The sequence below is a fragment of the Anabrus simplex genome, chromosome 4 (genome assembly GCF_040414725.1).
Source record: "Anabrus simplex isolate iqAnaSimp1 chromosome 4, ASM4041472v1, whole genome shotgun sequence".
In the NCBI taxonomy this organism is placed as follows: Eukaryota; Metazoa; Arthropoda; class Insecta; order Orthoptera; family Tettigoniidae; genus Anabrus; species Anabrus simplex.
The window spans coordinates 414,717,602-414,745,527 of NC_090268.1; the positions used below are offsets into that span (position 1 = coordinate 414,717,602).

At 37.5% G+C, this 27,926-nt stretch overlaps 1 protein-coding gene across 4 annotated transcripts in view; it reads right to left on the reverse strand.

Moving 5' to 3' along the window:
- CPT2 (Carnitine palmitoyltransferase 2) overlaps nt 1–27,926 on the reverse strand; it is a 118,053-nt gene that overhangs the window by 58,237 nt on the left and 31,890 nt on the right. For all 4 annotated transcript variants that reach the window (XM_067145874.2, XM_067145873.2, XM_067145875.2 and 1 more), the window contains exons 6-7: nt 25,449–25,605; nt 6,614–6,884 (exon numbers count right to left, since the gene is read on the reverse strand). In XM_067145874.2, the coding sequence (XP_067001975.1) occupies nt 6,614–6,884; nt 25,449–25,605 (428 nt within the window). The remainder of the gene's footprint in view (nt 1–6,613; nt 6,885–25,448; nt 25,606–27,926) is intronic.

The window sequence follows — 27,926 nt, forward strand, 5'->3', positions numbered from 1 at the left end:
TGTTAATTATCCATTCTATGAAAGAATTACTGCAACCGTTGAATTTAGCAATTGCACGAATAATGTTAAATTTGTTATTTAAATCTTTCTTGGACATCGGTATCTTGAAGGCACGATAAACTAGGCTACTGTAAGTTGCACGTTTATATACTTGCGGATGCAAAGAGTCTTGGCGAATAGTAGGCGCTGTTTGCGTGGGTTTTCTGAAAATCTTGTAGGATAAAGAGGTTGGGTGTCTGTTTATGGTCAAATCTAAGAAATTTATTGTTTTGTTAATTTCAGATTCGAGAGTAAACTTGATGTGAGGGTCAATGTTATTGAGATCGAGAAGAGTGGAAGCTGCGTTAGTAAATCCTTCATCCATATCAACATATCTGGCCCAAAAGACGATATTCGCAAAATTATTATTGCCGATTTTAGTGTATTCTAAAAAATACAGATAATTCTCCACTAAGATGCCTGAGGCCGGTGAACCCATTGCTAAACCGTCTTGTTGTCTTCATGAAAGTAAAAATATTATTAATAACAACCAAATTTGGAATAGAAATGAAGTTCTGGATTTCTAGTTTGCTTAAGTGACTGTGTTTATTTAAGGTATTTTCGATGAGAGGGAATAATTTTGTGGTCTGTATGCTGGGGTACATGTTCATGATGTCAAACGAGTGGACAGAATGATTGGGTTGGATGTCAAAATTATTTAGTTTTTCTATTAGTTCTAATAGCTATTAGAACCAACAATAGGAATGTTGAAATCCTACACAACTCTACTTCAGTGAACAAGTCTAATGGTTTTTCAAAATCAGGTGTTTATAGATTTAAATGCAACAATTGCAGTTCTTCGTATGTGGAGCACACCGGGATAAGTTTCATTATTAGATACTTAGAACACGTCAGTATCTTGAGATACAACAGGTTCTCGAAGGTAGGACAACACATGTATGATTACAAACACAGTTTTACTAACATAGAACAAGACATGGAAATGCTTGAAATAATAAACAAAGGACCTCTCCTCAATATAACCGAAAAATGTTTCGTACATCTGGACCAGTACTTCAACTTTAACCTTAATGATATTTTAGAGAAACCAAATATTCTATTTGACTTTCTCATTATCATTTTTTACAAATTTTAAGCCAGCAAACCAGTGTTCGATCTTTCATTCCGTGCACAGTATCTTTCCGCATCATTTACCCCTACTGCCTCACCCCTCAGCCCTGCGTTAAGATTGCCTCCTCCCCTCTCCCCACCCCACCCTTTTCCTCTCTCCTCACCCTGCCGCTCTTACTATCTTCCCTCGTACACATCTCCAAGTTCAGTTCCTCACTGCATGTCAAGCTTTTTATTTCGCTGTGCAAGGTGAGTCATATATTTACAGGGTGGCGCACGAATAGTTGACACATTTACTTTTAGAATAACAACTTTATTTTTCACCGAACACTAATGAAATTTTAGACACAGGTAGCTTGTACCCTGGAAATGCTCTTCACTATATCACATGTTCAATCTGGCCTCCACTGCTACCAACAACCTCTTCGAGATGAGTACGCATGTTTCTGACGACTTTACGGCACAGGTCTTCATGAATTTCAATGCAGAGCAGCACAAACTGAGCACGCATTTCCATGCGGCTTTGAGGTCTTGTCTGGTTTTTCTGTAGCCCAAAATCGCACATTTTCTTTATTAACTGCCCTCGTGAGTTGAAAATAGGCTTCATCAGAGAGCCAAGTGTTAAACAGTACTTGATCTTTACCTTGAGTCCATAATGCGTACTGCAATCTCTTCTGCCTGTGAAGATCTGTTAGACTGTGTAGAACAGTCATTTTGTACGTGTACAATTGAAGGTAACCGTGTAACATTCTTTGAACTGAACAGTGCAATATTCCACTTTCTCTTGAAGTTCGCCGTGTTGACTGGTGTGGGCTGCATGGCGACCCTCAGTGCAGCGATGTTTTCAGGAAACCGAACTGCTGGTGCACGTGGTCGCTTTTCTTCCTTCACACTGCCTTGTTCTTCAAAGTTTCTGTATAAGCGAAGGATGGTGTTCCTTGGTGGTGTCCACCTGAAATTCAGTTCGAAATTTTATTTGTGACACCATAACACTTTTCGATTTGCAATAAAAGATTACTGTCTTGGCGCGCTGCTGAACGGATAGTCGGCCGTGGTTGGCCATGGTAGAAAGCTCACTGGAATTCAGGCATTCGGAGACAAGGCAGCAGTGTCACCTCTACAGTTTTTTCCATGAAACAGGGAAGGTGTGCACAAAATTTGAACAACATAGTATATAAGTTGCATTTTATATTTTCTTTTCAAATGTGTCAACTATTCGTGCGCCACCCTGTATTTTTTCTGTCGTTCCCTTGCCTTTAAATTTTCTTAGCACTAATTTTGGCTCTCATTTATCAGGTCAACTATGGTTCCGCAATGAACTGGGAACTAAGGTTAAGTTATAAGGAGATTCCCACCTTCCAATACTTGTGAATTTCTATATAATGGTTTTATTATTTACATGATACAATCCAGCTTAATCGCTAGGACATGTTTTGTTCCGATTATGGAACATCTTCAGATAAAAGATTTGACAAAATGGCAAGACAATTAAAATACATGTGATAGTTATGATGATAAAATCAGTTAAAAGCCCATTTTGTCAAATCTTTTAGCTGAAGATGTTCCATAATCGGAACGAAACATGTCCTAGAGATTAAGCTGGATTATATCGTGTAATTAATAAAACCATTACATAGAAATTGACAAGTATTGGAAGGTGGGAATCTCCTTATAACTTAACCTTAGTTGTGTTGAGCCAATACAAGACAAAATATGAGATTTATAAGCTATGAACTGGGAACTCACACCAACTATTTTTTAAAACATTCTGACCTTCTCATGAAAACTTCGCCAGCACTTCAACATAAATTTCAAAGACATCATTGAATGTTAAGTGTATTTATATCTGTTGCAGAACTGCAAGCCTTTACATTCATCATGCTGGTGACTGATTTCAATTCTCTTCGCACCAAGATAAATATCTACAAACATTTTTATGACTTTTAAATGCTCCATTCTATTGTATTATACGTAAGTTCAAAAGTTTTAACATCAATTTGACTTACATCACAGGCAAGCTTATCTTGTTAACTAAGCATTTTATTTCTTCCATGTTTCATGTTGTGTGTTTGTACATTGGTTTTGTGATTTTTATTACCTTGCACTATTTGTGTTATCGACTGATGATGATCCAGATCTGGAGTCGAATCTAGCACCATGTGTAAACAACTTGTAATGTAAATCACATTACAAAATAATTTGTATTGAAAAGGTGAAACCATAAAATACATTCAATTTTAAAGTAATCTCAGTTCAATACGGGCCAATGTGAAATTCTTATCCCTCAAAAGACTGCATTCTCGGCAGTCTTTCTTCTTTCATCCACCTGGCATGTCCAAACCACCTCAATCTGTTCTGTTCCAGCTTGTCATTTAGTTTTTGCACATTTAACTCTTTTCATATGTCTTCATTTCTCACTCTATCCCTCCTTGTCTTCTGTACCATACTCCTTAGGAATTTCATTTTAGCTGCCTGAACTCTACTCTCATTTCTCGGAGTCATTGTCCAGGTTTCTGCTGCATATGTCATATACGTAAGTAATATCTCTTGTACATTAGTTCTTTAAGTTTCATTGACTCATCTTTATTCCATATTAATATCCATTATTACCATGAAATGATGCCTACTTGAAGGTCAAATAGTCAAGAAGATCCTTAGGAAATTTGAAAGTATTCATACATACATCACACACACATATATATGCCCTGTTGCATGGAAAGGAACCTAAATTCATTCTTTTTCAAAGAGATTTCAGATTTTGTGGTTCTAAAATAGGCATAAAGATACTGATCATTTAAAGAAAAGAGTACTTGCTTCTACATGCAATACTTCAGAAAATATTCATTATTGAATGTTGCTATTAAGAAAATTGTATTGTGAGAAAAATGCAGTTACAGCTATCACTAATTGTCTTACCGACTGTACAAAGCTTTCATGACATCGAGTGGCAAAGACTCGAACTGCAGCGTAACTTAGTTTGTTAAGAAGACCCATACGTAGCACAAGAAGTTAACGCACAGAAATGTAACTTTAACACCACAGACACTTTTGTTCAGCTATGCTGTAAAATTTCCATTGCCAAGTTTGAGTCCCCTTCTACGCAACGGGTCATATATATATATATATAGAGAGAGAGAGAGAGAGAGAGAGGGGAGGGGGAGGGAGGGGAGGGGGGAACAAGAAAAGGAGCACATAATAGGACAAATACAATGACAGGTTACTGTGTGAAGAGGGAGCAACAGAACAAGGAGGCAAGTACAAACATGAAAACACAAAAGGACTAGGGGCATCTTCACAAACTTGCCATCTTTGAAGAAATAGGTTCTCTCCTAATTAATTAATCAATCAATCATTGATTTGCACTTAAGGCTTTCTTAAACATTTTCAAATTACTTAGAAATTTATCAAACATTTACCTTGACAAATTATTTCAAACCTTACTCATCATCTGCCGACCCCGCGGTATAGGGGTAGCATGCCTGCCTTTTACCCAGAGTACCCGGGTTCAATTCCTGGCCAGGTCAGGGATTTTTACCTGGATCTGAGGGCTGATTCAAGATCCACTAAACCGACGTGATTACAACTGAGGAGCTATCTGACTGTGAGATGGCGGCCCCAGTCTAGGAAGCCAAGAATAACGGCCAAGAGGATTTGTTGTGCTGACCACACGACGCCTTATAATCTGCAGGCCTCTGGGCTGAGCAGCGGTCGCTTGGTAGGCCCTGCCCTTCAGAGCTCTTGTGCCATAGGATTTGGTTTACTCCTCATCCTATAAATGAATACTTACCCCAATTTGTCCAATCAAATTCCAACTTTATTTTCATATTATGATCTTCCCTGCTTTTAAAAGCTCCACTCAAGTTTATTTGCCTACTAAAGCCACCTCTCTACTGACAGCTCAAAACATACCACTTAGTTGGGCATCTCATCTCCTTACTCCCAAGTCTTCCCAACTTCCTTGATATCCACCTCTTCTCAGCCCCTAACAAGCTCATTTCTGCTTCTGAGCTTAATCACGAGGGCTAGCATCAACAATCATTGGGGGACCATCTTGATAGATATTCAGTTTTTATGCAAGAAGTATGGGAAAGCAGGATAAATACAGAGTGTTTCAAAAATACATGGCATAATTTCAAGGTTGGATTCCTCAAATACAGAGAATGAAAAAGGTCTATATAAACATGGGTCCGGAAACGCATACTTTTCGAGATATCAAGACTGTCATGGGCTACCTTGCATGTACTGATGTATTCGGATCATTACCCTTACAAGAGGTATCAGCTCATCTTCTGCCATACTACAGGCTTATGTTCGACGTTGCATCGAGTTATGAACACACTTGAATATGTTTGGTGTTGTACGTACTGTTTGAAAGGACCTCACAATTCTGCCATGAAGTGTTGCTTCATCCTCCACAACAGTCACGTACACCAAAGACTTTGCTTAAAGTCACACCAAGAAGTCCAACAGGATCAGGTGATCGTGGAGGCCAAAAAAGTATGCATTTCCGGGCTGTATTTATATATACTTTTTGCCCTTCTCTGTATGTGAGGAATCCAATTCTGAAATTATGCTGTGTATTTTTTAAACAACCTGTACAGAAAGAGGGAAGAAACATAAGTACAGGTGGTAACAGATTTGGAACACAGGACAAACACAAAAGGATTCCAATGGGATAATATAACTACTGGAAAGCAACAAACAAGTGTCAACTGACCGGTCACTGTGCTTGTCCTATTAGGTGTTCCATTTCTTGTCTTTCTCTCTCTTTCACTCTTCTTTTTCTACTTTGCCTTTTCCTTCTTCTTCCTCCTCCTCCTCCTCCTCTGCTGCTGCTGCTGCTTTTACGGCCTCATTGGACGATTTCAATCAATAATTTTCTGGTCATTTTCTTTGATAAGTTTTCTTTACGAACTGCCCAGTAGCTTTACATTTGTTCTGATCTTTTCTATCATTCCTCATCTGTAAATAACCTTTTTTCATTTTATGTCATCTGCCTATTTTTGGTTGAAATCTTATTCTTACGTTATACAGTTTCTTTAAATTTTCTGTTTTGTTTTGTAAATCATCCCAAGTTATTTCTAGTTCTTCCACATCCTCTCTAATTTCCTTAATCTATCCTACTTCCTGCTTCAGATTCCAGAGTTTCTCTATAATTTTTCTTGGTATCTGGTTTCTGGTGTCCTCGTAACGTGACCCAAAAAAGAGAAAGATCATCTTCTTCCGTATAGTATCTATGATGGGCTTCAGTTTTCTGTACACCACTTCTTCTGGCACTATCCACCAATTTCTTTTAATTATTTATGCATATTCTAGCTATTCTCTCTACTTCTAGGATTTTGTCGATTCTGCTCTCTCTGAGTGACACTCTATTTATATTTGACTTGATTTGGCACTTGTTTGTTAATTTCCAATACTTAAAAGTGTTTCTGTATCACTAATAATCCCATATGTAGTATTCTTCATAAGGAAAGAAAAAAGAACTGACTGAAAAAAAACTCACCGATTACAGCCATCCCCATGCAAGAAGTTTCTCACCATCAACATTCGATCATCTTTAAGTTCAACATCATCCAGACATATATTAAAAAAACTTGAATCAATCAGATTGAATACTTCAGAATTCCCTATACTTTCAAGGTGTTTTCTAGTCTGAGCCCAGCTGTCTCTGTTGCCAGCAGTAAGCACTCCAATAGGATACTCTGCTGGTGGAACATTGTCATGTGCAATGTATTTCATGCAGGCAAGGATGTCATTTGGTTTAAGTATATTCCCTGAAATGTACAAGAAAAATAACATTAAACATCATCCTCAAAATGAAAAGAAAAAGAAAAGCTAGAATATAATAGACACATATATCACTCAGTGTGGCTTCTCTTCCTTAACTTTCTTCTATTTTCAGCCTGTAATATACAGTTAAAATAGAGTTTAATCACATAAATCAAGGTGAAGGGCAGAGTTAACATATAACTAAGAATTATAAAGCAGATTTAGATATTATGTCATATAATTATTGAAGTCCTGTTCTCTAATTTCAGGAATAAGATTAAAGACAGGTTATTTGAGAGAGATAAGTTAACAACGTAATTTGTACTGATGATTCTTTTAATATATCAGGTTTGCAAACTTTTTTTTTTTTGGTAATCGATCTTTGCCAACTATAGACAACGTACCACAACTCCACATGATTTCAGTTTTCTTTGGTGCCAGTACTCCTTCAACATTATTACATAATCAACATTGTTGATTTTGTACAAAATTTTTTCAAATTTGTCTAAAATAATGTTTGTTTTATTAATGACTGTGCAAAGCGTGGTATAAGCAATTCCTAAATCTTCAGCTATTTCAAATTTATTTTTATGTGGATTATTGTCCATTTCTCAGATAAATTTTACTTTCTCATCCAGGGTGTAACTTTTCCTCTTTATGTTCTCCATGGCTGACTGACAGCAACATACGATTTCTACTGACTGACCTGCAGTTTTTATTACTCAATATGGCAAATGTCAGCTCTCAATGTAATTTTAATGTGTCTCGTCTAAATAATCTGCTTACAGTTAAAACAGAAAGGTATCCTATGTCTTGAACATGCGTCTCATGAATCTTTCAACAGTACCTTTATGCCACGCAGTCACTTTCGATGACCTCCTATACACCATCGCACCACACCCTTCCAATATCTGCAGTTGAAGCCCCCCTCCTCACCAACGATGTTAATTCTAATGGTCACATTTCTAACTCATCTGTATTCTGGTAGCATCGGGAAATTCATATGTCTACGGCATTATTTGAACCCTTGTTATGTGCAAATCAACTGTATTCCATGAACAGGTGTCTGCTTGTTTGTTATCTTTCTCTTTTTGTTAAAAGCTGCATGGTCAATTTCCACGACCTTCATTACACTACCACACCACATCCCTCCGACATCTACAGCTTACCATATAAATTATAAACAGGAGAGTTTTCCAACTATTCAGTACATAGTTGTATTTACAATGTTATTTACATTACATGGGACTAGTTTCAACCCTACTCGGGGTCATCATCAGCCATATTTAAACATACACAATATTTGATGAATTCCTAAAACATGTTTCTAAGCAGTAAGAACCTTATGAATATACAATTTACAATATGATGTGTGGTTGAATTAGGCAAGGTGCTATGGCGCTCAAAATGTTGCAAATGAGAGTGAAATATTACGAGTGACAGGTGGGCAATATATTACAAGTGCAATAAACACGCTAAAAAGTCTGGGTATAAAAGTACAAATGAGATGTTCTATGTTGCAGGTCAATGCTTTACTAAGCATTGTAAAAGGTCAATTTCAGTTGAATTTTAGACCCATGGTGTATCAGATGGAATTCAGTAGGTTCTGGTAATACATAACGGTTGTGGACCGAGTGCTATGGTAATAAGAATGAACACAATATAACATGACACATATAATAAAAGTATACAAGTATGTACAATGTCTGAGTAACAAATATGTAGATGATACTCTCTAGAAGAATCTGTGAAAAGTTGATTACATATACACTGTATCAGCTTAAGCAGAAAATTTGATACTTGGTGTATTAAGTAACCAAGCTATGTTGATATGGCTGCATGGTTGATTGTTGGAATTGTGCAGACTGAATATGTAGTTTTAGAATTCTTCTTGAGAAGAAAGTAGACACTGCGACCAGTCGCACACTACCAGCTAAGCCACACACACACGCGCGCGCGCGCGAGGTCCAATTTGTTTCCGCTATGAACTGAGAGTTCCACCCATTAATAGCACCACGCGCAGTGTCTACTGAATTCCATCTGATACACCATGGGTCTAAAATTCAACTGAAATTGACCTGCAACATAGAACATCTCATTTGTACTTTTATACCCAGACTTTTTAGCGTGTTTATTGCACTTGTAATATATTGCCCACCTGTCACTCGTAATATTTCACTCTCATTTGCAACATTTTGAGCGCCATAGCACCTTGCCTAATTCAACCACACATCATATTGTAAATTGTATATTCATAAGGTTCTTACTGCTTAGAAACATGTTTTAGGATTTCGTCAAATATTGTGTATGTTTAAATATGACTGATGATGACCCCGAATAAGGTTGAAACTAGTCCAATGTAATGTAAATAACATTGTAAATACAAGTATGTATTGAATACGTGGAAAACTCCTGTTTACAATTTATATGTTATCTTAGTTCAATACGGACCAACAACATGAAGTTCATAACCCTTGATCTACAGCTTAAGTTCCACTGCCAACAAAGCCAACTCCAATGCATCACATTTCTGACTTGGCTTGTGTTTTGATCACAGAAAACACATATGTCGGCAACATTATTTTCCTTGTTACGCACAAATAAATTGCATTTAATGAAAATTAATATATCATCATCCTCCTCCTTTCCCCCTTATTCAGCTCCTGCCAGGTCGGGCCATTTATAATACTTTTCCACCTTCCTCTCTCCTTCTACCATTCCTCTCCTACCATTTTGTCCCAGTCCAGGTTTCTTATTCTTGCATACCTCCTTATCGAATCAATCCACCTTTTTCTAGGTCTCCCTCTCACTTTTTTTTCCTCTAACTTGATCTCTATCATCCGTTTTGGCATTCTTTCCTCCCCCATTGTCTTTAAATGTCCAAACCATCTTAGTTTACACTTATTCTCTCACTTAAGTTTCCTGTTCTTACCTCCTTCCTCACATCTCTGTTTCTCAATCTGTCTTTCCTTGTGTTTCCTATCATACTTCTTAGGTATTTCATTTTGCTGGTTTGAATTCTATTGTCCTCCCTACTCATCACTGTCCAGGTCTCAGCCGCATAGGTCAATATAAATTAATATGAATGAAAATGAATACGTATAACACTGAATTACGTATAAATGGTTATGCACAAATAAGGTTTAATTAACGTGTCTTCAAGTTACATTTTGCCGAGACCTACATACATGAACATATAAAACAGAACTATGCGGAAATGACTGACATATAAACCAATCTGAACTGTATACAGAAGTACAGTAGAAGTCCGCTATAGCGCGTACGAGATATATCGAGAACCCCATTATAACTGTGACTATCACTCACTGATTTTACAGTATGAAACTGAATTCAAATGAAATACATATTAAAATATTCATGAAATAAAATGCTCAATCGTTGGACTATGTAATCACACTTAGTACTTACCTGATTACTTACACATACAGTAGTTGATGGGCGGCAGCTACAAATAGATGTACCGATAATAGAATGAGAGTCTTAAATATCTCGAGGGTGTGGGGTAATAAGTTTACTTGGACAGCATAACATATAGGTTCTGGGAAAAGGAAAGTGGCGTTCGGTTTCCGCATTAAAATGTGAGGTTATATGATCTACTATTGAAATGAAACAATCAATTAATTTGATACTAAACTAAATATATTCTTTAAAAATTGACTTAAGGGGCGACGTGAAATGGGCCCAAAATGTCAATTTTCAACTTATTTTTTATTTAATAGTAGAACTCACTGCCAATATGTTCCCAAAGTTTCAAAGAAGAAATCGCATCCGAAGTTCCTGAAAAATAATAATTAAATGCGTGACGAGACCTTACTGCCACACCCACTTTTGAAGCATCATTTCAATACTAGCTCGGTGAAGAACGATTCCATGGATTTCTTTCAAGCAAACTTGCACGGGATACATCTAGAAGGCTGTAATACATGCTCTTTGGTTTTATATATCATCTATGACTGTGTTCTGCATCTTAGAAACAATACCAAACCAGCTGCTTTGTTTATGAAGAAGCAAAAAATTCTTGTTTTGCCTTCTGCTACTGACGGAAATTTATGCAAGTGTTCGATTCTTTCATCATTCAATAATGCTATGGTCACAAAGAGTGTATAAAAGACCTGATAAACTGATTTTGCAGAAGTTAGTGAACCCAAGACGTGAGAAACAAACCAGGAATGAGGTTAGGTCCAAAGTAAGAACAGTATGGGATACATATTTTCACATGGTGTCAACAGATGAACAACCTACTTGTAATCTGTGCCACATTAGCTGCTGTAAATATCTATGAGCTCAGAGGGATAATAACCCCTACATCCACAAGCAGAGGCTTCCAAAATGTATCCTAGATGTTGTCAAGCTCACTTAAAGGCTTCTGGCCGATCCTGCACTCCTCAAAAATTATGTTCATGGCAATACCCAGAATCCAAATGAATCTTTACATTGACTCGTATGGAAACGATGCCCTAAAAACACATTTTCATCTGCTACAGTTATCAGAATTACAACGTATGGTACAGTTCTTGTATTTAAAGGCAAGAACTTAGTGAGGATGAAGGTATTAGAGAGAATGGGCTTTAAGGTAGGAATTTTCACTCAAGACTTCTTGAGAAATATAGATTTACAGCGCCCCTCTGCAGCTGAAAAGTCAGTTGAAGACCTGGTATAGCAAAGGAGGTAGAAAACAAGAAACCAGAAGAGAAGTCTTGAAGGTAAGGGTACAGTTCTGGAGCCTTTTAATAAACAGAATCGCAAGGAAAAAGCAAGTTCAACTTTAAAGCGCATTTTCTCAGAATCACCATTTCCATTTTTAAAGTACACCTTTCTCAGAAACTGGAAAAGATAGAGCCATGATTTTTGGTATCCCCATTGCTATGTATATAACAAACATATACACAGGGCCAAATCTTAATATCATTCCTGTAAGCCGAGATGTACAAGAAATAATACTGATTTTATATGGATATTTTTACAGTTTACAAAATAATTAAACATAATTAAATATCATTGTACTTAAAAATGCTTCTGTGGAGTTGTTTCTATACATATTAAAGTTACACTGTAAAATTTTCCTGACAATTTGTTGAAAAGTGTATGAGAAAATGGTACCTTTGTTGAACACGGCATCATAAAATTTATAAATTGCAAAACTCTTCAATTTATTTTGCTAAAGTTATGAAAAATAGTGGAGAGGTGCAGTTAGCCATTCTTAACCTCTATATTAAATTTCAGTTATGTACCTTACAAATTGTGGATTTGGTGAATGATTATATTTGCACATGTAATTTATGCACGTCCCCCCTTAAACGAGTGAGACTTACTGCGATAATTCAAAAGATAATATAAAACTCTGACATTATAACTGAAGGAAACTGTAGCCATCAAATTTGAAATCTTACTGACTGGAGATTTAAAAGTTGTACAAGAAATTTATCCCTCACTGTTCACTTGAATGTACCTCGAACATTCCGAGTGTTATTACGATGTATTCCTTTGAGTTGGTATCATCTATAGGTATCTCAAGCCTAATTTGGCGATGTATCCTTTTAGTTTCACAAGCAAGATATAGTATGGCTTGAAATTATATTTACACTTCACAATCAAATTTACAAGAAATCCACTGATAACTGTTAGTCTGCATTACGACGACTCAATATACGGCTGTCACCTAACTGACACAAGATTTCAACCGAACAGATGCACGAAACACACTCCGAACATATAATCCATTTGGTCACTGACGATTAGGTATCCATATCACTGTTCCCCATTCATCTCCTTCCACTTGACTCCAATTGACTTCATGGCAAGTTTTTCCATTCATCTCCTTCCAGCCAACGGCTTCCAAGCAACTGAACTATCCATCTGATTGACCGACTGAGGCATCTCCATCCAAATGACTATCCATCGACCAAGGCTCCATCCATTTGACTGACTCTATAGAAGACTAGTCCTTGTATATATAGACACTAGTTGTCACACCTACATAATCTCCAAAAATAGCAATGATGTCACTCCCACCCACCTCAAAGTGTTACAGGCTGTGTTGCAATAGCTTGAGGCAAACTAGGGATTCCCTAAATATTATGTCATCGCTAAATTCATACAGTGACAGAGCGATGACTTGACAGTTACTGTAATGGTATTGCACCATATGTTGCAATGTCAAAAGGTTTCACAAAACATATCCATATCTGATATTAGGCAGTTAGTCTCACTTTACATGATTTTGATGCTAATACATACACACATATATACACAATAAATTAATTGCAATAAAGCAAGTACTAATTAATTAATACATAGCAAAATCAGACTATAGCATTGAATCAAACAATAATATAACTTAATAGTCACAATAATAGTAATAATAATAATAATAACAACAACAATACAGATCATCATCATCTTCCTTCCAAGTATTGGGCCATGTGACCTGTTACGGTCTTGCATTTTACTTTTTGCAAGACTTGAAAGCAATCAAATGTTCTTCCGACGGGTTGCCAGCCTGAAGGAACAATACAGATATGATACAATAATAATAAGAAGAAGACAGATATAATAATAATAATAATAATAATAATAATAATAATAATAATAATAATAATAATAATAATAATAATAATAATAATAATAATAATAATAATAATAATTGGTACGGAGTTTTGGTGGACCAGCAGAGGTGAAAGAAGGTGCTGGGTGGAATAGGTCTCAACTACGAAATTAAAGTTAATTTAAAATTTAACAAAGGTTAAATTTTCTTTTCAAGATCAAGAAATAATAAGTACAACAGGCACCCAGTAGCATATCAACAGATTAAGAAAGTACAATTACAGTCTGTTACTGGATTTGGGCTTCGAGCCCCAGACTCACAATCCTTGAGCAATGAGCCCAACTTTACCTAAGTACAAAGTTCAACAAAGGGGCAGAAAACCCCAATCATGCCAAGGAGCACTTGCTCCCAATTACCCAGTAAAGCCTCCTTGAGGCACACAGAAAATCCACGATTAAGAAAGAGCAAACCTGCTCTCAAAGTTCAAGCCTATTCAAAGGCCACACCAAACTCCACCTTCAATCTGCCCTCCAGGCACACAAGAACAGGGGTAATAATACCCAACCTACTGAGGCCTATTCAGTAAAGAAACAGGTCAATTACATGGCCCAAAATTCTGAGTTGAATGGAGGCGTAGCTTGCACTCCTAATACACTGTTAAAACCTACTTGGCACTAGGCCGCATACACAAGGGCTAATCCCATACTACGGAGGTGACACGATAAGAAAACTTATTTACATTACGAAGGGAGGAAAAACGGAAATGAAAACGTAGTCACCTCAGAACTATATGAGTGGGAGCTCGAGAGGGTTAGGCACTCTCTATCCCAATTTATAGTTAAAGAGCCAAAATTTACCAAATGTCTAATACATTTTAAAGATAGGTTACATTAGAAAGGTTTCGAACCTGCCCCGCGGTTTAAACTGCTGAGCTAGTGAGAAATGAAGTTATAAAATGGCCATTACCTTACAGATGAACTGCTGCCCGAAGAAAGAGGCGCTTCCCGCCCCCTGCTACGTAATCACACAAGGAGAGATGTTACTGAAGTGGCCCCGAGACAAGAAAATCAGCAGTTTATATACCCTCGCGGAAAATTCGCGACGTTTCATGAATGATTACAACCCGTCCACAAAATTTCATTGGATAACAGCAAAAACTAATACACCAGATGAAGAAGAAACACCTTATTGGTGGAAAATTAATTACAGAAATTCCTGATTGGCTACATTCAAAACAGGCAGAAAGAAAGGATTATATTGCCAACCTACAACTGACAGAACAAAATTTAGTTAAGACAAAACTTATGAATACAAAATTTCTTCAGGAAGGTACATTCCTTTACACCAGAGTGCGATATTAGTTTTGGTAGAGACATCTGTTAGAGAATGTTCAAATTTCTTGATATGGAGCAAACAAACACACAGTTCAGAACACTTCAGAATTTACGGTAGTGACATCTTCCAAGAAACCTTTGAATTAGTACAGTTGGTTAAAGTTCAGGCGTTCTCCTGTAGAGGAGTTTCAACTGGCGCAATATTTGAATTAGCGGCGTGGAGGTGTACCGCCTGGTACAATAATAATAATAATAATAATAATAATAATAATAATAATAATAATAATAATAATAATAATAATAATAATAATAATAATGCAGATGAATGCTTGTAACGGGACTTGAACCGTTACACAATGTCAGTATTTTTCTGTCCCTCCAAAATTCCTATATTAAACTGCGTATTATCCTTCGGTCACAGCGAGAACTCTCATCACTGACGCATCCCTTATTATGAGCGATTAAGTGTGCGCAATTTCTTGCGTTATCGATATTTAATCACCCAGCCATTACATTGCATTTCCTCGCTATGTCCACTAGCAAGCTCTCCTGTCAACATTCGAAGGTGACATTGGAGTCGATTAGTAAAACCCGTCAACTGCTGTTCCATAAAGAAAAATGGAAATGAAAGATAACATTTTTTTGTAATAAATTTGTAAATAACGTGTCCTATAGCAGTTGTTAACTTGTTAAAAATAAAGGATGAATTAAACGATCACTTAAATTTAATGCTAAATACTGCAATTAAGTAAGACTGGGATACACGTCAAGATATAGCAGAGTGCATCAATGATTTCGGAGGTTAGTGTAGTATATTTTCTCACGTCTGGTTAAATTTCGGAAAGGCTATTATCATGTAAATTTATAGCGAGAAGGTTATCATTTCTCTACTGGTGCTTGAATTGTTTTTATGATACATACAGTACGATTAACTTAGGTTAGGTAACGCTGTTTGAATAAGAAAACTGAAACGTTTGCCACAAAATGCGATTGATCATCTTCAGAACGGTATTGTTTTCTTGCTATGTGCACGCGCGAGCTCTCTCGTCAACATTCGAAGGCGATGTTGGAGTTGATTAGTAATACCTGTCAACTGCCGTTCCGTAAATAAAATCAGAAATGAAAGAGGAGAACATGTTTTTGAAATAAATACGTAAATAACGTGATCGATAGCAGGTGTTCACTCGTTAGAAATAAAGGCAAAGTAAAAGATCGCTTAATTTTAATACTCTACATTGAAGTTAAGTAGGAATGCGGTACACCTCAAGATATGGTAGAGCGCATCACTGATTTCAGAGGTTAGATTATATTTTTTCGCGTCTTGTTAAATTTCAATAAGGCTATCCCCATCTAAAAATTTATAGCAAAAAGGTTATCACTTTTCTACTGGCGCTTGATGTATGTTTTCATGGTACATACGCGGTTAAGTTAGAATAGGTGACACTCTTTGATTAAGAAAACTGAAGCATTTGCCACAAAATGCGACCTATGGTATCGTTTTCTCGATATGTGTACTTGTCATAGGTTATAAACTTCATAATTATGATCCGTATTGAATTGTAAGTACAATATAATTATTAAATTAATGTAGTAATGGTCCACCTTTCAATACTATAATATGTAATATTCTAAACTACATTAATCAGGGACTAGTTTCAGCTGGGGCTGGCCAACTTCAGCCTTAATGTAAAACATATAATAACTAAACAAATGTACATGCACACAATTGACATAAAACAAATGAAACAAATATATACAAATTGACATTAAAAACTGGGATGAAATTATGTTTAAATTTGAAAATAAACTAGGTCCTAACATCTTGAGTATGCTCATCATTGAGACTATTTCAAGTATTAATTTATATACACAGAACTGTTAGTTCTAATACTGCTGATCATTAATAATTCAATAGTAAATGGAAACTGGTAAATGTTGATCCCACAGTTCATCACCAAATCTATTTGAGTGGTGTGTACTTGCAAACTTTCTCACTGATATTCTAATGTGATGTCGGAGTCAATTAGTAATATTCGTCGACTGCTGTTCTGTAAAAGAAAATTTTAAATGAAGGAAGATACCACATTTTCATAAAAAATGCATAAATAAACTGGTTGATAGCAGTTGTTAACTCATTAGAAATAATGGCTGATGAAAACGACGGTTTCATTTTACTACAGCCTGAAATTAAGCAAGAATGTGATACACCTCAAGATATGGCAGAATGCATCACTGATTTCAAACGATAATTTATATTTTCTCATGTCTAGTTAAATTTCGGAAAGACTATTCCCATGTACGTTAGTAGCGAGGAGGTATTCATTTCTCTACGTGCTTCAAATATGTTTTCATGATACATGTACGGTTAGGTTAGGTTAGGTGATGCTGTTTGAAGAAGAAAACTGAAACGTACGCCACAGAGGCCTCTGGAGTAATACAATAACTTTTTTCAGATTTAAATTAGGCATAAACCTTCATGCAGTATCGGATTTCAAAAAATAACAAACATAGTGTGGATATCATCCGTGAATACACAAGGTCTGAATGAACTGATTGCCACTTTATTCCGATTTGTATGGGTTTTGTCACAGGTGAACAATGTAGTTGAAAGTGGAAAGTGTTCATTGAAGTCTTCATTTTTCAAGTGTGGTAATATGTTTTATTTGCAATGACCTAACCTGTACAGTGTAATATTTGTAACATATGTATTTGTAAATAGTACATTTCAGTTCTGTACTTACTGGAAATATCTAGAAAATTGTTACATGGAATTTTTGAACAGGGTGTGTTGCCTTTTGTTGGTTATGTGTTCTAGAAGGCATTTTCTAACTATTCTGGAAATGGAAGATTCGCGAACGTGCGTATTCGAGAAGCTTAGTTAAAGTTCGCGACTGTAGTAGGAATTGTGATTGGTGAACCTAGGTGGGCATAGGTGGACTCGTGCATTCTGATTGGCTACTCCAAGGCCAGGGTTTACCTATATATAGAGAGCGAGGCAGCGTTCGTGATAATTCGGTCTGTCTTGTCGAGTCTTGGCCTGGTCTGCCTTAGTCTGTCTTGGTCTGAAGTTTTACGTCGTGTGCGACGCCTCGCTAACGGGATGGGCCACCTTCGGGTAAGCACTCTTGAATTCCGTTCCAGCTAAAATTTCCATAATGTTCGGTTGCTATTTCGTATAGGAGTCTGCCCTAGCCTAACCTAGATTCGCCAAATTAATTATTTATGACGCCTTAGCTTTTCAGCTGGACTTGCCGGTTTGTTTTCGAGGCATTCCCTTTTCTTGTTTCACTAAATATGTAGATTGTAGTTTAATATATTTACCTTGCGGTTTGCCTCTGGTAGTTCAGTGTCTCTTGCTAGAGTTTTGGAGAGTACGTTTACTTCACTGTAAATTGCATTGTACAACTGGATTTGTAACTAGATGTATAGTTGGTTTGAAATATTGAACTTGTACCAAGGTATTATCAAAGATCCTCTAAGTAATGGTATCACAGATAATATAATTCGTAAGTTGCAAGTTGGTGGATTTTGTTCGGAATGTATTTGTAAAATTTCACTTGTAAATAATATTTTTCAAATTTAAGGATCACGGCGAATTATTTCGGAAACCGCAACCTAAGCCATGTCCATGCCCTCGGTAGGTCGTAGTTCCTTCCACTTTCCTGGTTTATTGTTCTACTAGTTGGCCCTACTGATATTTACGTATGTTCCGCGTAATTTCAGCTAATGTTTCTCTGAGTGTGTAGTGGTTTCTGATATTGTGTAGTTGCTCTTACCTTCCCCCTTTGCTGTGTTTAGTGCTTTGTTTTGTGTAACCACTGTAGTAGCGGTTACAGGTTTTTGTAAATTTTTTTAACAAAAAATCTGATATAACGACAATCCGCTATAGTGAGTAGATTTTTCGCTGTTGTGAGGGGGAAAAGTTGGATCACAGACAGGAAAGCGAAACACACAGACCTGCATTAATGCTCATCCTAATAAGTGTTCCTTTTCATGTTCCCATCCTATCTTTTGTTCCTTTCCTATACAGTGAAACCTCGGAATGCGAGTAACTTGGTATACGAGTGTTTTGCAAGACGAGCAAACATTTTAAGTAAATTGTAACTTGATAAGCGAATGAGGTTCCACAATACGAGCGTCACGTGTGCCTAGGTTTTCCCCTCCCCTGTGTCTTTGTTGAATGGATGAACGAGGTCTTTGGTCCTGTGGTGAAGAAATACCTTTCAGAAAATAATCTGCCGCTCAAAGTCTTGCTGGTTATGGACAATGCTCCTGCTCATCCTCCAGGCCTTGAGGACGACTTACTGGAGGAATTCAAGTTCGTTAAGGTTATGTTCCTTCCTCCCAACACTACTCGACTATTCCAGCCTATGGATCAGCAAGTCATTTCGAACTTCAAAAAGCTATACACGAAAGCACTATTTCAGCAATGCTTTGAAGTGACCGAAGGAACAAACCTTACCCTCCGAGAGTTTGGGAGAAATCATTTCCCCGCCGTGAACTGCCTGAAGATCATCAATAAAGCCTGGGGTGGAGTCGCAAAGAGAACTCTCACTTCCCCCTGTGGAAAGCTGTGGGCTGACTGAGTTCTTGGATGTGACTGAGGGGATTGTTGGTGAAAATGAGCCGCCAATTGTCGATGAAATTGTGTCGTTAGAGAAGACCATGGGGTTGGAGGAGAATGACGTGGACATTCGAGAGTTGGTGGAAGAACATAGCCAGGAACTGTCCACCAACGAACTGATAGATGTGCATCGCGAGTAACAGGAGGAGGTTATAGAGGAGATCTCGCGCAAGGAAGAGGAGGAGGAAAAGTCAATGGAATCACTCACTTCAACTGAGATTCGGGAGAAGTGAAAAATGTGGGAAACGCTGCAATATTTTATAGAAAAACACCACCCGAATAAGGCAATAGCAGTACGAGTGATGAGTCAGTTCAGTGACAATGCAATGTCACATTTTCATGAAATCATCAAAAAGAGACAAAAGCAACAGTCATTGGACAGGTTCCTTGTTAAAGTTGCACGAAAATGAAACAATTCCAGTGAGCCAACAGATAGCAGTGATTCCGTTCGTGAAATTCGTGCTTCACAGTAACTCTTCTCCTGTAATCACTCGTCTCCCTCACACCAACAATGATTCTATTGTAAGGTAAAGTGCACTTTAATTTGTTTTACATTATATTTTGTTTTAGAAATGGTATGCGAATAAATATTTTTGTGTTGTGGACTAATCATCCGCGTTTCAATTGTTTCTTATGGGAAAACTTGCTTTGATATACGAGCGCTTTGGATTACAAGCATGTTGCCAGAACGAATTATGCTCGCAATCCAAGGTTCCACTGTACTTATATTCCTATCTTGCTATACACAATTGAATGTCATTTGTTTGTTCTTTTCACTTATATAGACTCTTTAGGAACTTTTTCTCCTTATGTGTTTGTTTACTGTCAACTTTACCTTATGTCTCACCCCTTTTCCTTTCCTCTTGCCCATTTTCCATACATTTTTTTTGTTACTGTACTTGTTTAACATTGCAATTACACATCTAAGATTTTTGGCTTCGGAGGGATGGGAAATGGTTAGGATTGGGAAAGTAGTGGCCATGGCCTAAATTAAGGTACAGTCCCAGCATTTTCCTGGTGTGAAAATGGGCAACCAGGAAAAACCATCTTTAGGGCTGATGATGGTGGGATCTGAACCCATTATCTCCCAAATGCAAGCTCACAACTGCGCGACCCTAACCGCACGGCCAACTCACACAGTTTCCCTAATGTCAAGATTAAAGATTTATCAAGATGTTTAAAGCCCACCCTCTTGATGATGCTGGAAAACAGAAACAAGCTTGTCGAGGGCTGAGAAGAAATGTAAACAGAACTGAGATTGGTAAGCAGAGAACCCATCTATGTGATAATGGCAGTATGTGAAAATGCTGAGCTTTTTCCCTGTCCTTTTACACTTTCTTGTTTGTCATTTATTCTTTCTCTTGCTCCGTCTCACGACTCTGACCAATCATGGTATTCATCCTACTGTGTGTTCCCATCTTCTTCTTTTTTTCTCTCTTTATGTCACACCAACACAAATAGGTCTTATGGCGATGATAGGATAGGAAAGGGAAGGAAGTAGCCATGGCCAAGGTACAGGTCCAGAATTTGCCTGGTGTGAAAATGGGAAACCATGGAAAACCATCTTCAGGGCTGCCGACGGTGGGATCTGAACCCACTATCTCCCAAATGCAAGCTCACAACTGCGCGACCCTAACCGCACGGCCAACTCGCACAGTTTTCCTAATATCAAAATTAAAGATCTATCAATATGGGATGGCCTCTCAACAAGTGTTTAAAGCCCATCCTCTTGATGACGCTGGAAAGCAGAAGCAAGCTTGTCAAGGGCTGAGAAGAAATGTAAGTAGAACTGAGATTGGTAAGGAGAGAACCCATCTACGTAAAAATGGCAGTGTGTGAAGATGCTGAGCTTTTTTCTTGTCCTTTTGCATTTTCTTGTCATCTATTCTTTCTCTTGCTCCCTCTCACTACACTGACCAATCATAGTATTTATCCTATTATGTGTTCCCATCATCTTTTTTTTTTTTTTTTTTTTTTTTTTGCTTTACGTTGCAACGACACAAATAGGTCTTATGGTGGAGACGGAATAGGAAAGGCTTAAATGGGAAGGAAGCGGCCATGGCCTTCTTAATTAAGATACAGCCCCAGCATTTGCCTGGTGTGAAAATGGAAAATGAGAAACCAAGGAAAACCACCTTCAGGGCTGCATCTTCCTATATAAGTTATGACTAGACATTCAGGCTATAATAGATCAAGAACTGAAATAAATTACATTTTGGATCCATATTATCAATTGTGTTATATGAGTTGAAAAACTAGTATATTGGTTCCATCAAATCAAATACCTGTAAGTTTATTTACAATTCAAAGTTGTAAAAACATCACATTAAAATAACAGAACATGTTTCGGCCGCATTAGGCTGCCTAGAATTAACTTAAAATTAATATACTTAAAGTTACAAAACATGAATAAAATTCACACTCATATGATATACGGTACTTATAAATTAAAATAAGTGCATGTTGAATCATCATCAGATGAAGAAGTCGCTAGATGTAATGTAATGTGATGAATTCAGAACAGTTCAGTCAGTTCAATAACATTGTTGTTCCACTTAATATATTTTACTGAATTCTACTGAATCAACTGTCATTATTTTTGCATGAAACGCATTTTAAGAACAGAAGAAACTTTTAATTACATCATCATTATTTTACATAGAACTGTTCTCTCTTCATCACCTGGTGTGAAAATGGAAAGCAACGGAAAACCATCTTCACAGCTGCCGATGGGATTCGAACCCACCATCTCCCAAATGCAAGCTTACGGCTACGCGACCCTAACCGCACAGCCAACTCACTCAGTCATAACCGACTACCATATCATCAATGGCAGTGAAGTAATTGAAACAATGGGCTCCTGTATAGTTTTCCAGCACCCTGGCTCTATGTCACCAACTTCCATAACAATGCTGCTGCTAGTATCTCAACCAAAACCTGCTTTCTTGAAGCAATGTTAAGATTGTTAGAGGCTCCATTGAATCGCATAATGTGGCAATGATATGCAGTGTCCAAACGAGATTGCTTGATGGGTCTGCTAGCTTCCATGTGTAGCAGCACACAGTGCATAACTGCTTTTCGGTATCTTTGCTTCAATATCTTAATGACTCCTAGGTCCTAGTACCAATACAGTATTAGACGGGAAAAAATCCTACCTTAATGTTTTTAACTGAGACCACTAGGACCAGCAGGACCGTAGTCCATAAACACAACAATCTTCCTGTTCTGGATCCCCATTTCGGCATCCAGAGCTTGCATTCATTCTTCAAATAGAGTACTTATCACTCAAGCTGACTTGTAACTGATGTATTTGTATGGTTAGGTCCTGTCATCTTTTAAAACAGCATGCTTTCAAGACTTCCCTGTTACCATTAGTGGTAGTTTTTCAGTCCCTTTGCGTGTGGGTGATAAAGGCAGAGTGGCAATAGCAATGTTGTCCTCAATGCACGTGTATTTGTCAAACAAGGAGTTCTACAATCCGAACTATTTAACTGGAAATTTTGAAGTGGGAAAAATGTATTATATCTTAATATGATATATCACGGAACCAAAAATATCACACGTCTTAGGTGGAAAATTTATTATACCGGATCTTCTTAACTGAGTTTTATTTCAGTAATCATACAAGTCCATCCAAACTGTATTCCTTAGTTTCAAAGTAATAAAAGTTATTTTCTGACTTATACACATACAACAGAAAGTGCAATAATAAAATCAACAATCGCTTGTAACGAAACAGAAAACTAACCTTTTGCTTGAAAATGGAAGAAATATGTTTTAAAACCCTGCTCAGAAAGTTCCTTTCAACAGAAGATAAATCATCAGCATATTAATCACTCAACTGAAGAGTTGGTTAGGAAATATTCTGTATTTTATCATGAAACCGCTACAGATTCCTCTATAATCAATGAAAATACAAATAGGCATGAAACAGCTACAGGTAGCAGAATGCCACTTAAACCAAGTACAGAACTTTAAGACATCTGACTAGTTATTAACATATTTGCTACGAGAAAATAACCACCATGCAGAACATAAGGAAGACAAGACCACACATAGGGACCTTGAGTCATAAGTGTGAAGAATACGAGATATTCTCTACTTATACAGAATGTATACAGGTTGTTCAACTGAAACATACAACACACAGCTGGCAACACTGCATTACATCCAAGAGGTGGAAGTATTTTTAGTAACAGCTAAGAACATGATCAATCTGAGACACAGAAAAAAGATGAAGCAATGTTTCTTTTTAATGGTTATGTTCAAACAAACATGGTTTGATTCAATTCTTGTGCAAAGAAGGTTCTCTGACTGGAAAAATTGTCGCAAAGTATGCTTGTGCTCCACAGCTACACATGTCAACACAACAAAGAACAGTCAGCGCTATTTTTGCTGGGGTCTTAAGAATCATCTGCCTTACAGCCAAGGTCTCTCACCTTATGACACTCACATCTTTGGTCTGCTGAAAAAAAAAAGCCCTAAAAAGAGTGATTCAACCAGCAACCAGTGTCCTTTGTTCTGGAAGGTATAGGAAAACTTGTTCAGCATTGGGACAGGTGTCTATACAGATTTCACCGAGAGAACCAGTCGTGATGTAAACATAAGCGCGTGCTTGGGTTAACGTTTATTGATTAGTGCTGCCGCGGGACACCTACGCGGAGACACGAAACTAGTTCGTTAGCCACATCGTCGCTAATGCGATCCTAGATGCAAAATATCCGAAATATAATTCCTCAAATAATTTAAGTCAGAGAAATATACAAAAAACTATTTGTATTCAATGTTATTTAAAATAAACAAGCATTTCAAATTGAAGAGCACGAGGGACGCATTCGCTCACGCTTGACCCGCCATTTTGTTAAGCTGTGAGCTTGGGAAGCAAGCAGTACAGTGCGTGAGTGAGTGAGTGAGTGAGACGTTACTTGTTCTTGTGCAATGTGGATCACCGAGTTGAGTTCGTTAAGCATCGCGAAGGGAAATCTTTGAAAAGTGGGGAGAAGGCAATTGCATTGAATGTGTTCCATAAATTTTGTAAGAAATACCCGACTTTAACTTTAAAGGATTTACGAAGCTGACATCCGATTTCACTTGTGTTTCGGAGTGGAGCATTAATACCGCACGCAGCGAACGACTGCACCAAGGATTGGTAAGAACACCTGGGAAATCGAAGAAGCGCTTACTTGGAAGGCGTTCGTCCTTTATCATATTCTGATTAGGTAAAGTACCGGTACTGTACATTTTATTGTTTTAATATTGCCTCTTCTAAGTTCCTCGCTAGAATTTTACTTGATTAGAATATTAAATGTGTGAAGTTTTACTTACATGCGCTGTTATGATTGATTTATTACGTATTTACGTTTCGGCCATAAATTCAAATCTATCTTTCTTTTCTGATATGTTAAATATCGAGATGCCATGTATCATTCATTGTTGTTTATTTTTCGCGGACAGTGAGTATAATTTGTGCCGTAATCCACAACACAATTGCCTGTCAACTACTGTACATGTTGACGTCAGTGGTATCCGACAACAGTCTATGTAGAGCTAATCCTGATGTAGTAGCCGCAGTCAAGCGAAGTAACGACAGTTTCAAGACTGCCCACGTGGTTCCTGCCATGTGTCCGGAACTAGCCCAGTGATTCTCCAATCAGCGTTTAGACCGCGGATGGATACATACGGATACACATTTTTCTTTGTTTACATCAGGTTCGGTTCTCTCGGTGACGGGAGAATAAATGGTGGGGTTGATTTTTTGTAGCCTCTTTCAAACTATGCTGTCATTCTGGTATAATGTATGTTGTCAAAATATATAGTGCAAGTCTCTAGACATCAGTCTTTTATTCAATGAAACAACCCTTATACGTTCCAAGGATTCAATATTGTGAGCATTGTTAAAGAACATTTTGTACGAGGAATAAAACAATCACAAACCAGCAGAGACAAAGACAAGGCCATACTTAGCAAAGGAGGAACATTCAGGACTTAGGTGAAGTAATGGTCCTCTCAATGGAAACATGACAAAGTTAAGAGCACAATATCTTACCATCTCTGTCAAGGACATCGAATATGTAGAAGTGCCCTTTTCTCATGACCAGTGTATGTTTGGCACTCTTGTTCTGAAAGAGACGATCTTTTCCTACCTCAGGGATTCTTGTGGCATTGAACAGGTTACCATACTGAGACATATCTAAAGGAAATGCCTGCAACATTAAGGACACTTATATCATGAACTTACCTAACAAATGCAAAAAACATGCCTTACCATGGGCTACTTGGAAAGAATGAGACAAGGAAATAGGTCACCACCAAGGTTCACTAGAATGACAGATCACCAATATGACATTAACAAAAGAGATTTGGAAAGATAAGAGGGAGAACATGAGATGATAATATTAAACCCAAAAATAATGTAAGAATGAGATAAGAAAATAGGTCACCAACCAGGTTCAATTTAATGACAGATCACCAATATGACATTAACAAAAGAGGTTTGGAAAGACTAGAGGGAGAACGCTGAGAAGATGACATTAAACTCAAAAGTAATGTAAGAATGAGACAAGGAAATAGGTCATCACCAAGGTTCACTAGAATGACAGATTACCAAGATGCCATTAACAAAACAGGTTGTAACTAAACTTGGAATGACAACAGGGAGAACATTAGAAGATGTTAAACTCAGAAGTTATGTTTCTTAATAACAATTTTCACCCTTTGAATTGACTGCAAACTAATATTACCAAACAAAGAAAACAAAACAAAACAAATTTAAACATTGTCACTCTTCAACATCAGAATACTCTCAATATACGGGGTGGGTGGGAAATAGCTCCCTTAGTTTTAAATGTCCATAAGTTTTTTGTTAACGAATATTTTCACACGGAACAAGTTGTGTTCGGTTCTCAGGACTATGAGAATGTGTGTACCACACTAAAATTCCACATTTGGCCCTGCGTTGTCGACCAAATGACGTAAACGTACTGGAATGTCATGTTTTTGAACAGATCCCACCAATCGTCTCCAATGATAACTCCTGAACATAATGGGGCTTCCATGGTCTCCAGACAAGGTCCTTCCTTAACACAATACACACTGTATGCCTGCTGATTCCACTCTCACGAGCTGCCTGGCGTGTTGATTTACCAGGACTGTGAGTAACTCCCTCACTGCCGCTACATTTTCTGGCGATCGCGCTACCGAAGATTGTCCTCTTCTTGGTTTATCCACAAGAAACCCAGTTGTCATTAGCTTGGTGTGACAATTCCTAATGGTTTTAGCATCAAGTGTGGCATGAGGACCATGAACACCCTGCCACCACCGCTGAACAAGGGCTACAGATCGCCACACTTCAACAGTGAAGCAACCTGGGCGTGCTCTTTTAAAGTCAACCTTCCTGCCATCTCGTTATTAACTGGAAGAAGATGCTACTGCAGGTCAGGGTATTCTCAGGGATACCGTAACAAAACAAAACAACTTTCATTAATAAATCTCAACAATTATAAAACTTATGGACATTTAAAATTAGGGAGCTACTTCCCACCCACCCACCCTGTACATTATCTTATATATGAGACAGGATCAAATGAAACCTATCCGGGCTTGACTGCTCATTCCACTGCGAGCACCTCAATGAGCAGTCACAACACGAGAGAGGGAGAGAACTATATACCAACATTCTACAATTAGAGCCAGTTGGTGTGCCTTGTTTGGCTGTGTGGACAGTGAGCAAATATGGCAGTGATTTCAAACTGTCAAAACAGTATGAATATGCCATGAAGTTCATTGTGAACTATTGAACTTCCTCGTTGCATTGATACTGAGTATTGTAAGAAATGTGTATTGAAGACTAAAGTGAAGAATTGGGCATGCTTTCTCCGGACAAAAGTAAACACACTGCCTAGGCAGGTGCATGCTGTCATAACTGATGTGCATAGTAAAAAATGCCGTATTGGAGAATCAGCAGAGGAGCTTATGTTTGCTTGTAACAGGGTTTGGCATATCTTTTGGCACAGTTCAGACTACTGTGAAGAAGATATTGTTATATTGAAAGTATATTTGTGTCCACAAGTTGCAAGAATCGTATAAGAAATATTAGTGAAGAAATTGTGAGAGGTTCTTAACCATCCTGATTTATGAGTTTCATTTTCGTATTGACAGATTACACATGTACAGATAAGAAAGGATTTCCACCCTATCAATACTGTTTATTGTAAGAATCCTTACAACAGCAATGGCTGTTACCTTCCCACCGTTCAGGACTCTCAAGAAATTTCCTAAGGGCAAATACTTCCACAATGATTACGAATTCAAGCTGTAGAACTGGAATGGTTCAAGCAGCAGCCACAAACCTTTTCGGAGAGTACATGATGCCTGGTTAAGTAGCTGGATGTGAGTGTGAATGTACGATAACTTTTCCTCTGAAAACGTTATTGCACTGCGGTTTTTGTTTGAGACTACTTTGCAATTTCATTGTATCGGTTTGCATTAATAAATGAGCCCAGGTGGGGACAGCATGAAGCAATGG